Source organism: Pongo abelii, chromosome 14, assembly GCF_028885655.2.
Source record: "Pongo abelii isolate AG06213 chromosome 14, NHGRI_mPonAbe1-v2.0_pri, whole genome shotgun sequence".
In the NCBI taxonomy this organism is placed as follows: Eukaryota; Metazoa; Chordata; class Mammalia; order Primates; family Hominidae; genus Pongo; species Pongo abelii.
In genome coordinates this window covers 25,860,880-25,877,643 of record NC_071999.2, presented here as the reverse complement: position 1 = coordinate 25,877,643, position 16,764 = coordinate 25,860,880, and the positions used below count along the sequence as shown (strand labels likewise).

The window sequence follows — 16,764 nt, the reverse complement described above, 5'->3', positions numbered from 1 at the left end:
TGGTTCCTGGACCAGAAGCAGTAGCATCACATGGGAACCTGTTAGAAATGCAAATTCTTGAGCCCCACCTCAGACCCACTGAATCAAAAACTGGGGTGAGCTCCACAATCTGTGTTTCAACAAGCACCCCAGGCACTGCACACTCCCCTCCCCTGTAATCATTTGTTAGGTCCTGCAGATTCTCCCTCCCTGTGAACTCTTGTGTCTTCTCCTGTGCCCATTGCCATAGCCTGGGTTGGGATCATTATTCTCACCCAGATGGTAACTGGGATTGCCTAACTGGTTTCTAGCCTTTTGTTTTTGCTCCACTCGAAGCTGTCTTGGATTCAGACAGTTTAGCCATGTATTTAGCCCAGTGTTAGGCATACAGTTGGTTGTCAACACTTATTTGAACTATGAATGAATAATGAATGAATGAATTGCCACCAGAGGGATTTGTCTAAAAAGCAGATCTGATCTTGTCACTCTATTGTTTAAAATTCTTCAGTAGCTCCTGGTTATTCTCCAGTTTCCCTTCCTACTGCCCTGTTGCTCCCGCCAAGCCCTCATGATTTGGCCCTTGCCTCCTTCTCTAGCTTCATCTTCTGCTGCCCCTCCAAGCCGAGGCTGTGTTCTTTGCTCTCTCCTGATACCTGTGCGATGCTCGTGTGATCTCTATTCACTTAGTTTTGCTTTCTTTTCTTGCTTTGCTTTCTTTGATTCTTTAATTTGAATTAATATTTGCGTGCCGGCCACATAAATACGGCATGGTAGGCAGCTTCCAGTCATTTACAAACACCACCTACAGGAATGCCTTTCCCCCTTTCTCATCTGGATTAACTGCTTCTATCATAAAACTCAATTCAGGCTTTGCCTTCTTGAGAACATTTCCGAACCTTCCGCTGTGATTTAAATACTTTTCTTGTGGGCTGTGTTTTACATGGCACAATGTAGACATGACATACTATCCTCTGATTGTTGAGTCACTTGCCCTTCTACTGCCTAGGCTATCATCCTCTTGTTTTTGTCTCATTACAGCCTGCACTCTGTCTGCATCTAGCAGGTAGCAAATAATCATCTGTTAGAGAAAATGTGTGCCAGGACCTGAATACTGTGGGGCTAGGGTTCCGTGGACACAGTCCCTGCCCTTCAGGCACTCATGGGGAGAAAGAAAATAAGCCTACAAGTCTCTTAGGTTGTCATACATCCCATGATATAAGTATTACCATGGAATATGGGAAATAACACCTTGTTATTGGAGGAGATTATGCCTAAACTGAAATGTTAAAGGATAATGGTAATAAGGAGAGCAGCCAACATTTGTTGAGCCCTTACTCAATGCCAGATAGTCTACTTAATAGTTAAGTACATTCAGCAATCTTATTTGGGAGGTACTGTTGATTCTTTCAGCAAATATTTATTGAGTGACTACCCCGGGCCAGGTACTGTTCAGGGGACAGGACTGTAATAGGGAAGGATGCAAACAAAGTCCCTGTCATCATGTAGTTTATAGTCTGGTATGGATTGGAAACTTGAGCCCAGGCAGTCTGTCTTCACAGCCTGGTCTCTTAACCACTCTTTTGTCCACCTGGACACCTAGAAGGAAGGACAATTCATTCAAGTATTCAAACTTTCCCTTCTTTCAGTATTATGTGCCAGTCATCAAAAGCAACTAGTACTGTAGTACTTCCTTATGACATATTTTCTTTGCCAAGATTAGAGTTAATTCTGCCTTGGTTACATTTTAAATTGCTGCTTTCATTTTTGATATCTACCCAAAGCTTCTTGCTTAGATTTAGAAAGAACCTTAATCTTACCTTTAGTACACTCATCTTACCTGAAGTGTGTTTTATGGATTAATACATGGGTTACATTTTGGGAAAAATTTCATTATGGCTAATATAATTCATTAATGTTTACTTCTGTTAGATTCCACTTTAGAATGACATTTGTTTGTCTTTTCCCCAGATTCTGGGGTAGGTCTTAGTTATACTTCACTGTCCCTTGGTTACAGGGAAGTCAAAATAAGGAGCCAGGTATTTTCTGCCAAGCTATCAATTTTTTAAGGGATTCTATAAAATTGTTCTGATTTACATGAACAGTAGCTGGTTTGCATTCTATAAGCTGGCCACGTTGCTGATAAAAACTACGAAAGAGTCAGTAGCTTTCCTTAACAGTGAATTATTCCATTGTAGGAAGTAATGCCTTGGGACCCCCCCTACTACAGTGGTGTGATTCGTGCAGAAAGGTAAGTTTTTCAAGAAATACCCATACAGGAAAAGGAAAAAGGAAACTAATGTTTATTCAACAGCTATTGTCATCCACTGAGTCGCCCACAGTACAAACCCTTCCCCTGACACCATTCTTTCTGCTGGCGTGGTCTGCTCCACTCATGTATTCTTCAGCTGCTTGCATCATTTCCTTGTTTAAAACTCTACAATCTGGTCCCTCTCCAGCCCTGCCCTTGCGTAACTTTCTGGTTCTCTTCCTAGGCTGCGAGCATTGCTGGAATCCTTGTTGTATCCCATTGCTGACCCAGAGTAGGGGCTCAGCATGTGTTTACTGAACCAGTAAAGGAATAAAGCGGTACATGGCATGGTGCTACGTTATTTTCCTTTTTTTTTGAGGCAGAGTCTCGCTCTCTTCCAGGCTGGAGTGCAGTGGCGTTCTTATGTTTTCTCATTTTTATTTTGACACATATATTGTCAACACATTATTGGTCCATCTGGAAGGATATAAATGAAATAAAGATTTAAGAAACTTAAGTTGACAGAAGTACTCCTCTGGCTTCTGTATCCTCCTGTGTTTATTATATTGGAGAAAAGTAGATATGTCCTTCTCTCCCTACGGACACACTATTTCTGTAATTTTTATATTATAAACCCAAGAAATAGAGCTCTTTTCACAGTGAACACACTTTAAAATGTTTATAGCTGAAGCAACTTTATATACCCAATAGGAATTTTTTTTAAAAAAATCTCAGAATCCTACTCTTTAACAACTTATTAACATTTTTCTCTTGTTAATTTTTGAGATATGCTGTTTAGGAGAGTTAAAGTTGATTTAGGTAATAGAAGAAAATGTAAGTTTTTTGGTTTTTTTTCCTCATTAAAGCATACCAGCATGTACTGTGATAATATGTATATTTATTTGGTATTAAGCTTTAAAATATTTTTATTACTATGCATTATTGAAGCATCAAGTAAAGCATAGTAGGTACTTCTCCAAAATAAGACGTATTTGCTTAATTATTTATTTCGGCATTTGTCATAAAAACAGAAAACAATAACTTTCTATGTTCTTTTCTATACCGGCAGGATGAAGTAGCCTAAGATCAATTAGTGTGTTGAAGCACTTACTCGCTTAATTTTCATTTATTTTCCTCTCTTTGGGCTCCATCTATCACTGTTGCCAAAACCATTTTTACTTACAAGGCATAATTGTGTCCTAACCTTTAGTTAAGAATATTTGGTCAGATTCTATTTTTTATTTTTATTTTTCATTAAACAACTCTTTTTAGAGACAGGGTCTCACTTTGTCACCCAGGCCAAAGTACAGTGGCGCAATCATGGCTCAGTGTAGCCTTAACCTCCTAGGTTCCAGCAGCCCTCCTGCCTCAGCCTCCCAAGTAGCTGGCACTACAGATGCGTACCACAACACCCAGCTGATTTTTAAATTTTTTTGTAGAGATATAGGTTCTTGCTGTGTTGCCCAGGTTGGTTAGGTACCATTTTTTTCAAAATGTGTCTCAAATTCAGCATCAGTCTTCTTTTTAGTGAAAACACATAAACGGTTATTCAAAATCTTTAATAATTTGGTTATGGTAAACAACGAGGGTTTAGAATATATTTGTTTTACAAAATTGTTTTCTGGTTGCAGAACTTGAAACCCTGCTCCCTATAGTTGCATTAAAAAATAAAATGTCTCTTTTAAAATTCTGTCAAAGAAAGATTTGGCTTGGTTGTTTCACCTGTTAAAGATGTAGCATAAATCAGTAATAAAATTTATTTGTACTTTCCATGTTTATGTAAAGCATTTGATTTTTGACATTGGAGAGTAATGTAAATTAAATATACTTAATATTAAATATTCTAATTTTTAGAATTCTAATTTTAATTCTAAATATTTAGAATATTAAATATTCTAATTTAATAAATATTCTAATTTTTGCTACTCTCATTTTTATCAGGTATTCCTTTCATATCATGTCCCCGATACCTGATTATTTTCATTAATGCCTTGGCGTTAAATATAAGTGATAGTTTTTTCACTTAACTATACTCTGTAAATATAGCATGCCCAAATGGTGGTTCCGAGGTAGGAGATCAGCAGGACTTGTTTTCTGGTCACAACCTCCTGACCAAAACAGGATCTGGTCCAGACAGGATGAAGTAAAGAAACCAGCCCAGACCAGCAGATGGCAAGGAAAGGGATTTCTGGCTGCCCTCACTACTCGTTAGCATAAGACACTCCCACCAGCTCCTTGACAGTTTACAAGTGCCAAGGCCAATGACCCGGAAGTTAGCACCCCCTTCCTAGAAAGTTCTGAATAATCTACCCCCAATTTGCATTAACCCACCCCTTAATTTGCATTTAAATAACAGTGGGTATAAATATAGCTGCCAACAGCCCACAAGCCTGGCTCTGGGCGCACTGTAGGATCTGATCACAACCTACTTTTGTTTTACAGAAAGAAACATCTCTACTCACATTTATTTGTTCTGATTTTTCTTCCACCCCTGCTCTTCCTCCACAGTTTATCCCAGCCAAACCCCTTTCTGTCTCAAAGGCAGAACCTCTGTCAGGGGAGCAGTGGGTTCCCATTGCATCCCTGCTTTGTCTTACACATCTGTGACATCTTGCCAGGTGTCCATGAAGCCGCTGAGTCTGCACTAGCCTTGTGTAGCTCCTGGCCCCGCTGTGCTAACAGCCTGTGTGCTACACAGTAGACCTGCTAATATGTTCTGGACGTTAAATGTGTCTTGTCAACCATATTTTAAAGCTCTACAAGGACAAACATTCTGGACCCTCAGTAAATACATATTAATTCATAGCCCCTATTCAAGCTTGTATCTAGACCAGTAACCATGAAAAGCAATCAAGTGATGAGGTTTTTTTTTAGAAAGAGAATGCCATGTTTTTGCATGACATGTTTGCAGTGCTCACTGGTTGATGGAGTCTTCCACCTGCTTGCTAAGTCCTTGAAATCACCAGGTATGCTGGGAATGCAATGTAGTCTGCCAGATATCCATGTGGGGCTTTAGCTTATTTTAAAGTTTTAATACTAATTTATTTATTTGGCTATTAACTCAGTAAAAGAACCAGGAAAAGATGCAGAAATGCATCAGAAGGGGCTATAAGAATCGGGTTTTAAAAATCTATTTTAAGTAGCTTAACAGGCTACTGAGTTTTGGTTTGAGGCCTCAGTAATCTTGATTGACAAGAGGAGGCTGCTGCACAGGTAATGGATGAGAAAAGAAAGGAAAAATATCATAGGTTGGGTTTGGGGTTAGAAGAGTGGAACAAAGTGAAGATTTCTAAATGCTTGTTAAATTCATCACCTTTCAAGTAAAGACTTAAATGTGTGGCTTGACACAAAATGAAATATAGAAGGGGCTTTCCTTGATTTGAGCTTTTTTTTTCAAGTTAACCTCAGGGAGTCTTTTGCTTTTATGTTAAATACCTCAGATTTATTTCGAGTTTTTAATGTTCGTCTAAAGAAAAGTAAGAACCTGTTTAGAAGCAGGAGGAGAAATTAATGTGTTTTAAAAGTGCCAAAGGTTGATCCTGAAAAATACTGTAGTAGTGTAAGTGACTGTCAGCAAGTCTTAAAGAGCCGCTCATTTTTCTTTTTAAAAGCTTTAGTGTAAGATTCTTCATGGAAGAGTAACATTGCTTCTTTCAGATACGAAAATAAATTATTTTATTTGAAATTAAATTTTATTTTTGATTAGGCAATTCATTCACATGGCTCAAAAAATCAACAATGTTAAGAAGTATTAATTGAGAATACTCATCTCTACCTCTGTCCCAGAAGTCATCACTTTTAAGTTGTTTGATGTATCCTTCCAGTGTTTGGGTTTTGTTTTTGATGCTTTGGAAACACTATTTCTTTTCTGTAAGTAATGAGTTTCAGTATTTCATTTATTTTGGTGCTATTTTTGTTTGTTTGTTTATTTATTTTCTTTTTTTCTTTTTTTTGAGACAGAATCTTCCTCTGTTGCCCAGGCTGGAGTGCAGTGACGTGATCTCAGCTCACTGCAACCTCTGCCTCCTGGGTTCAAGTGATTCTCCTGCCTCAGCCTCCCGAGTAGCAGGGATTACAGGCATGCACCACCACACCCAGCTAATTTTTGTATTTTTAGTAGAGACAGAGTTTCACCATTTTGGCCAGGCTGATCTCAAATTCCTAGCCTCAAGTGATCCGCCTGCCTCAGCCTCCCAAAGTGCTGGGATTACAGGCATGAGCCACCACATCCTGCCAATTTTGGTGCTATTTTTAAATTAAGATATCATTGGGAAAGGGCATTCAGTATTGTCTATTCCTTGCTAAGATATATTTTTAAAATCTCAAGAGCATTCACATAATGAAATACAGATGTTTTGTGTTTTAAACTATTCAAAAAATGGGCTCTCACAAAAGGACTTTTTTTTTTTTGATGTGAGAAATCGCATGCTTTGTTAGTATAGGATTAGTGATCTTGGTGGTTTTAAATTTTTAAAAATTAACCTTTATTATGAAAACTTTCAAAATAAACAGAAATAGATAGGAAATGGATGGCTCAGTCAAAAGAAAAGAACAAAGAAAAAATTGTTTAAGAAAAAAATGAATTAAAAAAACAGAAGTAGAGCAATATGAGTAACCTCTGTATATTGATCTCCCAGATTCTACCAAAAAAAAAAAAAATTAGCCCGGCTAATTTTTTGTATTTTTAGTAGAGACAGGGTTTCACCGTGTTAGCCAGGATGATCTTGATCTGCTGAACTCATGATCCGCCCACCTCGGCCTCCCAAAGTGCTGGGATTACAGGCATGAGCCACCATGCCCGGCCAATTACCAAGATTTTTCTATGTTTGCTTCATTTGGCTCTTTTTTAAGTTTTCTTCTTTCTTTGCTCTTCTTTTCCTTCTTCCTTCCCTCCCTGCTTTTCTTCTTTCTCTTTTCTCACTACTAATGTACAGTCATGTGTCACTTAATGACAGGGATACATTCTGAGCAATGCATCATGGGCTGGGCACAGTGGCTCATGCCTGTAATCCCAGCAGTTTGGGAGGCTGAGGCAGGTGGATCACAAGGTCAGGAGTTCAAGACCAGCCTGGCCAACATAGTGAAACCCTGTCTCTACTAAAAATACAACAACAAAAAATTAGCTGGGCATGGCGGCATGTGCCTGTAGTCCCAACTACTTGGGAGGCTGAGGCAGGAGAATTGCTTGAACCTGGGAGGTGGAGGTTGCAGTAAGTCGAGATCATGGCACTGCACTCCAGTTTGGGCAAGAGAGTGAGACTTTGTCTCAGAAAAAAAAAAAAAGCATTGTTAGGCAATTTTGTCATTGTATGATCTTAGAGTGCACTTACACAGACCTAAGGGTATAGCCTACACACATGCCTATGCTCTCTGGTATAGCCTGTCGCTCCTAGGCTACAAGCCTGCACAGAATGTTACTATACTGAATACTGTAGGCAGCTGCAACACAATGATAAGTATATATGCATCTAAACATGGAAAAGGTATGGCGAAAATAGGTATAAAAGATAAAAAATGGTACACCTGTATAGGGCTCTTACCACAAATGGAGCTTGCAGGACTGGAAGTTGCTCTGGGTGAGTCTGTGAGTGAGTGGTGGTGAATGTGAAGGCCTAGGACGTTACCATACACCATTATTGACTTTATAGACACTGTACACGTAGGCTACACTAAATTTATAGAAAGATATGGTTCTTTCTTCAATAATAAATTAACTTTTGCTTCCTTAACTTTTTTTACCTTATAAACTTTTTAGTTTTTAAAAACTTTGATACTTTTGTAATAATATGTAGCTTGAAACACAAGCACATTGTATAGGTGAACAACAATATTTTCTCTTTTTTTAATCCTTATTCTATAAACTTTTTTCTATTAAAAACTTTTTTTGTACTTTTTAAATTTTTTTGTTATAAACCAAGACACAAACATACACATTAGCCAAGGCTTACACAGGGTCAGAATCGTCAGCATCACTGTCTTCCACCTCCACATCTTGTCCTACTAGAAGGTCTGCAAGGGAAATAACAGGCATGGAGCTGCCATCCCCTGTGATAACAATGCCTTCTTCTGGAATCCCTCCTGAAGGACCGGCCTGAGGCTGTTTCACAGTTAACTTAGAATGAGCACACCAAAATAGTGATAGAAAGTACAGTATAGTAAATACATGAATCAGTAATACAGTCATTTATTAGGTGTTGTGTACTGTACCTAATTGTATGTGTTAGGCTTTCATATGACTGAGGGCACAGTAGTTTTATTAGGTGTTGTGTACTGTACCTAATTGTATGTGTCAGGCTTTCATATGACTGAGGGCACAGTAGTTTTATTAGGTGTTGTGTACTGTACCTAATTGTATGTGTCAGGCTTTCATATGACTGAGGGCACAGTAGTTTTGTTTACACCAGCATAACCACAGACGTGTGAGTAATGCCTTGTACTCTGACATTATGACAGCTACAATGTTACTAGGTGATAGAAATTTTTCAGCTCCATTATCATCTCAAGGGACCACCCACCGTAGCATATGTGGTTCATTGCTGACAGAAGTGTTGTTACCTGGCTTGTGACTACTTTAAAATCCTAGCCCTCATGTCATCTCAGTCTTACACGTTTATTATGTACTTCTGAAAAACATGAACATCTTCTTACATAACTCTTGTATCATTATTACCTAATAAAAATTTAATAGCAATTTGTTGGCATCATTTAATATCTAGTCTATATTCGTATTTCCTTGGTAGTATCAAATCAGCTTTCTTCCCCGTTAGCTTGTTAGAATTAGGACTCCAACAAAGCCTCCACATTCTCTTGGCTTTTCTGTCTCCTGTCTCTTACTTTAGAGCAATTCCCCATGCCTCATGCTCTTCTTACTCTCTTTTTTGTCATATTATCAGCAACAGTTGTTGAAGAGACCAGGCCATTTGTCCTACAGGATTTCTAACTTTGTGGATTTACCTGTGTGCTTCCTTGTGGCATCATTTCACTAGTTCCTCTCTTCCTATCATTCCTGGAAGCTGGATGTTACATATAACAACTCACTGTTAAACATTTCCCATTTTTGGCATGGACACCCATAGGTGATGTTGTATACTTTGTGTCACATCACATCAAAAGACGTGAAATAGCTGAGCATGGTGACACATGTCTGTAATCCCAGTGACTTGGACGCTAAGGTGGGAGGATCACTCGAATCCCGGAGTTCAAGGCTGCAGCAAGTTATGATCACGCCACTGTACTCCAGCCTGGGCGACAGAGTGAGACTCCATCTCTTAAAAAAAAAAAAGAAAAAAAAAAAGACATGAAATATCAGTTGCCCACTGAGGGTGATGTGAAGATGGACCCCTAGGTAGATTGATGCTGACAGGATCTCTGCAGTCTGTGGTGAGGGTTTCCCTCTCAGCTAGAAAGGGATCTGTGTGGTGTTCCTGGCAACATGGAAACATCCAATTTTCCCTCAGTCATTTACCCAGTGGCTTTAACACCCATTGATAGTCTTCATCTGAGTCAGTCATTCTTTTTAATTACCAATTCTCAAAATAAGGATTTATTGTAATAGTTTTCTGAACTAGTGACAGATGAGTATTATCTGGCTTTCTCTTTGTAAAGCGTCATTATAAACTAATGGAATTCCATTGATTCATTGTGTTTCAGTCCATTACAGTCATTTTGGGAGGGATGCCAAATCTGTCATAACTTGGCCAATTGCACTGAAAAGTCAGTCTTTTAGGAGCTTGTTGAGTGAGACTCAAAATACCTGTGTTTATTATTCCCAGTTGAGTTTGAACCACTTGCTGCATCCCTGCAGGACAGAAAAGGGGTGGTGATTTCTCCAGTTGTGAGCCAGGAGCATCTGCAACCTGGAGAGAGGTCTGAGAATAGGGTCTGTTGCTGGACTCAATCATTCAAAGAGGGTTGGAAAAGCTCCTTAGGCAAAGCAAATGGCTGTCCGGCCACTTTCCTTTCATCGTTTTCCACAAGGCTCTGGGGGAGAAAATCTCTGCCTATTCCCCTTTCGCTGCTGCCACTTGTTCCTTCTCACTAGGTTTTCATTCCTCCCTGTCCCAGGGCTAACCTGGATCCTCTCTCACGACATTTCCACATCTCCCATTCTGTTCTTCCTAAAGCAAGATGCAGCACATAGGTGTTATTTTTGGTTATTCTTTCCTACCGTTCAATTTTAGACATGGCTGTTTGATTTCACATTTTGATACAGCTTAGGCTGAATGAGAGCCCATTGCAATAGAGGTCTCCTTGCTGTAGTGAGATTTGGCCCCAGCCTCTACGGCGAGAATTCTGTCATCTAGCAGCACATCGGTGTGGTGTCATCTTCTCTCCCTAAAGTCAGGCCTACTGGTTTACTTTCCTACTCCCTAGGATAATGATGGAATTGTACTGTCTTTCTTTAGCTTTGATTTCTTAGTTTTCAGTGAACTGTGTTGCTGATCTGCACCATTAATGAAAATTATTTCCTGGTTGCCAGGAAGTTTGACTGGAGCAATTTTCTTGCCACTAGCTTCAGAAGTCAAGATAGAGCCAAATTAGCAATGGTGGATTCTTTATAGAAGAGGGGGAAAGGTCTTTTCAGTTCTATATAGTTACCTGAAGGGCAAACAGGTTTCCAGTATCATTCAGTTCCTTTACTGCTACCTTCTCTATGTAACCAAATAAAACAGTAGCTCTCCCTGTGGTTTTCAAGGCAGCATTTCAAAATGTCACCCAGCTATAACATGAGAATTATACTTAGTCATTCCTGATGCCAAAAATACAGTTTCATTTGCTTTCGATAAAGTTAAAAATCGTTTCTCTGACAGTACTGTCACATGCCGTGTTCTTTACAAGTGACCATTTTTTCCTTGCCCACACGTGCCCTCTGGCACGCCATCTTGTTCATTCTGTAACGAGCCTCTGTGGACATTTGCCATTTGGTGCACATGTTCTCTGTCACATTTGCTGTCACTCACTGAATAGAATAAGGTAAGACTGAAGCTATGTTTACCTGCAGTTTCAACCTGGATTCTCTGACTGTATTTGATTGTGTTTTATATTTTCACTAAGTTTGAGGCCATGGTGTTTGGACGTAATATCCAAGTTCTTTCTTTACCTTAATTCCAGGTGTGTCAGAGGTTGAAATATAGGTCTGACTCATAGAGTGTGCTTCATAAATACAGTGATCCACTGACTTTTTTAAAATTCAATTTACAATGATGAATTCTTCAGTTGAAAGTCTCTTCTTGACTGGTATTTCTATGCTCATTTCAATCATAATTAGTGTTGGATGAAGATTAGATGAAGATTTTGATACATTACTAAATTATATTGTTCTTAATTTAAAAGACCTAATTATATTTATACCATTGTATCATGTTGATAGTGGTATGTTCTGGTTCTTTGCTGAAAATTTGTAAACTCACATGTAACGTATTATAAACCAGAATAGCAGAGCGTTTATTGGACTTATTCGGTCACCTGTAGTGGATAACATAATTTTCTTCCTCTTTCTTTCTTCAGAGGAATCAAAGGGTTCTAGAGATCCCTTACTTCTGGGTCCAGATCCATGGAATTCTTTACAAAAAATAGTCATAAAATTCTTGTAAAACTGTAGAAGAGTCTGAGGTGGTGACAGGGATGGCACTGAAGCCAAGTCCTCAAAATGCACCTAAGCTCTGTCTCTGCTGGTTGTGGCTCTGCTGTGCTGTGAGGTCTATGTGCTGCCCGTGGTGCTTTCCCACTGTCTTGGGTCTCTAGATGAGAGAGGAAAATGTTCTTATTTGTAGCATCTATGCAGATAAGGAAGCTGTGGATGGAGATGGTGCAGTCAGTTGTTCACAGGCCGGCCTCAGCCTCGGAGTGCTCTGCGGAGGCAGGCGGAGCCACATGATGAGCCTGGCATGGAGGGCTGTACTGGGGCCTGTGACCACCCAAACACCCTCTGTGCATGTTTTTTCACTCCGTGTTGAAGACGTGAGCTGAGAGCACAGCAGTCACACCCTCCTGACTGGCTGGTCATGTGGGACTGCTCCTTGGGGCCCCTCAGATGTGGGTTGGAGCTGCGGAAAACACCCTGTAGTTTTTTGAATCTCTTCCACCCTCTCTGGACCTCTCTCCTTCTGGCTCTTCTTCAGGAGGGAAGTAGCCTGCATTTGTTGAGAGTCACTGAGCGTGTGGAGGGGCATGTAGTCTCGCTCTGGATGGCTGAGGCAGCTGAGTAAGGACTAAGGCACTAGTGCTTGCTTGAGCTTGTCTGCCCCATTTGCTTGAATCCCCTTGGGCCTTTGCTGCCCTCTTTCTTCCCCTTTGAGTGCCCTCCCTCTCTTCCAGGAGCCTCATCTTTCCAGGTGTGCTCCAGATGCTGCCTCTTCTTTGTAGTTCTCTCTGTTCCTCCCATTCCCAGCTTCTCCCCTCTGTCAGGTGAAACTGACCACAGCCTCATCTTTGAGCCAATGCCTTGTTTACACTGCTCCTCTGCCCCTGATCATTTGGATTTGTTGTCATTATTGTTACAGTGTGTTCATCTTTCCACACTGAGGAGTTGTCATGCAGGCACATGGCAGGTGATTAATGAAAGTTTACTGCATCTACACAGCTTCTTGACACAGTGTTGCATTTCTTTTTAGAGGTAAGGTCAGCTTTGGGGAATAGAAGGGAACTGGAATAGGAGTAGAAGAAGGGAACTGGAATAGGAGTAGAAACCACTGGGTTTAGTCTTGTCCCTGTCCCTGTCTCTGTCTAACAGCAATAATAGTGGCTATAATTTACTGTGGGCCTGCTTTTCTCCAGGAACCATCCCAGGTTCATTGCATGCGTTTCTGTAATTGTTAATGGAGCGTGGAAAGTATTTCCACTTTCCTGGTGAGGAAACTGAGGCTTCAGAAACCTAAGTAACTTGCTCAAAGCATGGAACCAATGAGAAATAGTGTTTTCAAACCCAGGGCTCTCGTGTATTCCAGATTGCCTTAGACTGTCACAAGCCTCTGAGTCTGAGTTTCCTCAGGTAAAACGAACAATAATTCTGATAATAATTCTTGCTCCACCTGTCTCACAGAATCATGTAAGGAATAAGGAGATTCTTGATTCTTGATGTGAAAGTACTTTGCAAATTGTGAAGCACCAAGACAATATAAGATAATATTATCTCAAACCACTATAGATCTTGCTTCACCAATTATTCTAACTTTATCATAATCACCATCTCTTCCTTTGTATTAGTTTCAAACCCTTTGCCTGCAGACCTGCTAAGATATCTCTTATCTTACAACACACATAATTATCCTTCTGTGACTGTTGGAGAGACTGTGGTACTATCTCATTTTTTTCCTGCCGAACTTCCCCCAGTCCTACTCTCTGCTGCTGCGTCCTCTTTCTAATAGCTACAGTCTGGTTTATAGGCCTGTCAGTCGACCCAGCTAGTGTTTCCAGGTTATCAGCCACCTGCCAGCATGAAATTCAGTAATTTGTTTTACTGCTCAACATCCCTGATGTCTGCAGTTTTCTGTTTGGGTGTTTTTTTTTTTTGGCTTGGATTTGAGATCCTAATGTCTGCAATTTTTGACAGTGCTGACCATGTCCAGTTTCTTAAAATTCTTTCTTCAACACACACCCTCAGACTTCCTGTTATCTCCTTTTTTATCACCACACTCATTTCTCTTTTTACTTCTCTAAATTGGTCGTTCTCAATCTTTGTTCACTGTTAGGCTGCCGTAGGAGTCAATGCAGGGATGTAGTGTTCTCACTGTGACCAGTAGCTCCTCACTCTTGAAAGCATTTTGGGAAATGTATGTAAGAATGAATGATACAATTACTGTGCTTCCTTTAGTACTTGCTTTAACTTGTAACAGATATTTGTGAAAAACTTCAGTACCTCAGCCTAAACAAAGATGTGCCCTCCTGATGATTTTTTTTCAACTTCCATGCTGTTATCATGCAGTTATAAAGGATGGTCTCAGGCCTTCTACTTGGTTGTTGTCGTAGCCTTGGGAAGGTTACTTACTGTCTTGTAAACCTGTTTTCTCCATTGTAACATAGGGGTGATGGTATTACCTTAAAGGATCGTTTTTGCTGCTTAATGAGATATGTATAAAGGGCTTAGCCCACTGTCATAGTGAGTACTCACCAAATGTCAGTTACCATCATCATCATCATCATCATTTGGTAGTGATAGTTTTCTGTTTGTAGATTAAATTTAGGGAAAAATGGACAACATATTTGCAATATAGGTCAAGCATTTCTAATCTGAAATGCTTCAAAATCCAAAACTTTTTGAGTGCCAACATGACACCACAAGTGGATCTCATGTGACAGATTGTGGTGAAAATACAGTTAAAATTTTGTTTCATGCACAAAATTATTTAATATATTTTGTAAAATTACCTTCAAGCTATGTATATAAGGTGTATATGAAACAAATAAATTTTGTGTTTAGACATAGGTCACATCCCCAAAATATCTCATTATGTATATGCAAATTTTCCAAAATACAAAAAAAATCCAAAATCCAAAACATATCCCAAGCATTTTGGATAAGGGATACACAAACTGTATTGAACTTTCTCTTGCTATAATAATCATGAATCTTTGCATTTTAAACTGACCTACATGTCACTGCCAGAATAATCTTTCTAAAGCACAGGATTTTGTCATTTCTCTCCTCTTCTTCCTTACTACTAATAGCAGCTATTCCCCCATTGTATGCATTCTGGGGAGACGCAGAATAAAGACGCAAAATAAAGGGCATATCTCTATTCTTCTCCTCTCTGGTGCCTAGCAAAATTAAGAAAAAGAGCATCAATATATCTATATCTATATATAACAACAAGACAGATCAGGAGGGCAAGGCAGGAGGAGGGGAATCAGTAAATACTATCTAAAATTGCTAAACCAGTAAATAAATGTTTATTTTAAAACCAATAGAGGCCCGTATCTACCAAAAGTATCAAAATTAAGAGGCAGGAGAACCGCTTGAACCCAGTAGGTGGAGCTTACAGTGAGCTGAGATCATGCCACTGCACTCTTGCCTGGGTGATAGAGCGAGACTCTGTCTCAAAAAAAAAAAAAAATTAAAACCAATAGAGAAACCACCAGAGAAGCTAAAATATAGACTGTAAATATCACTAATATATCAAATTATTAGAAAGAAAAAGGAAATGTAGTACACATAGCCAAAGAAGGAAAATAAATGAAGCATTAAAAGAAACATAACAGAATTACATTGGCGAGAGTGAGGGCACTAGGTATTTTCATACACTGCAGGTAGGAATGTAAGTTAGAACAGCTTTTTTTTGGAGGATAATTTGGAAATACCTATCAAAAAATTTAAGGTCTTGTACTCTTTGCAGCAGTGTCATTTCTTCAGTTTATCTTATGGATAGGCTTGTGTGGGTGTGACAAGGACATTTCACTATGGCATCATTTTAACAGATAAACTAACAGCAGCTTACTGTCAGTTAAAAGGAACAGAGGCAGACCAAGGCAGGGAAGTGAGCTCTGGGTGTGACCTAACCGGTTGCATTTTCTGTAAAGAAGTTAAAATCAATAATAAAACTGATGAAAAGTCTGGGATCCTTTAATATCCCCATGTGTGGGAAATTCCAAACTATGTCAGTGGTCGGATACTTCCCCCATTGATGCTTCAGGCTCTCATTGGCCTTGCCTCCTCTGCTCATGTACAACACAACAGGAGATGCATGAAATAAGCTTTGTCATGTGTTTGCTGTGGGTGACTACACCCATGAAAGAAAACAGCCTAGGGCTTTATATACTAAACTGGAAAGTATTCCAAGTTATATTTTTATGAAAACATATGTGTAAAAATACATATCATTGATATATTTTTATGTTAAATGAAATTGCAAGATAGTGTGAATGGTATGATTCTATTTGTGCCAAAGTAGGTTTATATATACATGAAGTTTACATGCATAAACTTCTAAGAGTGTGCATAGAAAATGCCTGGAAGGATACAGAAGATATTTACTTCTGGGGGTGGGCATAGTGAGCCAGGAGACAAGACAGTATACTTTTTGCCCATTGTTACTATTTTTGAGGTGTTTTTATTTTAAAACAGGCAGTTTAGAAATTCATTTGTTCCCAGTCATTTTAGGGTAATATCGTGATATTATATAAACTTACATTCTATACTTAAATTTTTTTTCCAAGATAAATTGTTTCCTTGAATTTTGCCTAACACATATGATTGTCATGGTCATTGGATAAGTCAGTAAATATTTTTAGGTTATAGTTTAGTAAAATAAGCTGTGTTATTAGCTTTACTGTGTTTCTTTTCCATAAAAGTAAATGTCATATGTTCATTATAATCTTAAGAAGGGTACAATTTTAATATGTAAAGTTTCTTTTCTCCTTTATTTTTGTGTTTTTATTATCTGGCAACAAAAAAATGAATTGCTTTTTATAACCAATTATAGTTTAAACTTTCTTGCCTTGGTAGTAGGTTCTGTGGGAGGTTTCTGCTCTGGTAAGTTGTGATTATGGCTGCCTGCCTGTCTTTCCAGTTTTGGGGGCAGCACTTTGCTCTGTGGCCTTGA

The 16,764-nt window shown here is 39.1% G+C and overlaps 1 protein-coding gene across 3 annotated transcripts in view; it reads left to right on the top strand.

Moving 5' to 3' along the window:
* MIPEP (mitochondrial intermediate peptidase) overlaps positions 1-16,764 on the top strand; it is a 159,506-nt gene that overhangs the window by 28,443 nt on the left and 114,299 nt on the right. For all 3 annotated transcript variants that reach the window (XR_008512497.2, XM_063714639.1, NM_001131265.1), the window contains 1 exon segment: positions 2,175-2,227. Coding sequence is in view for 2 of the 3 variants with exons in the window: in XM_063714639.1 (XP_063570709.1) it covers positions 2,175-2,227 (53 nt within the window). In the remaining variant the exon portion in view is untranslated.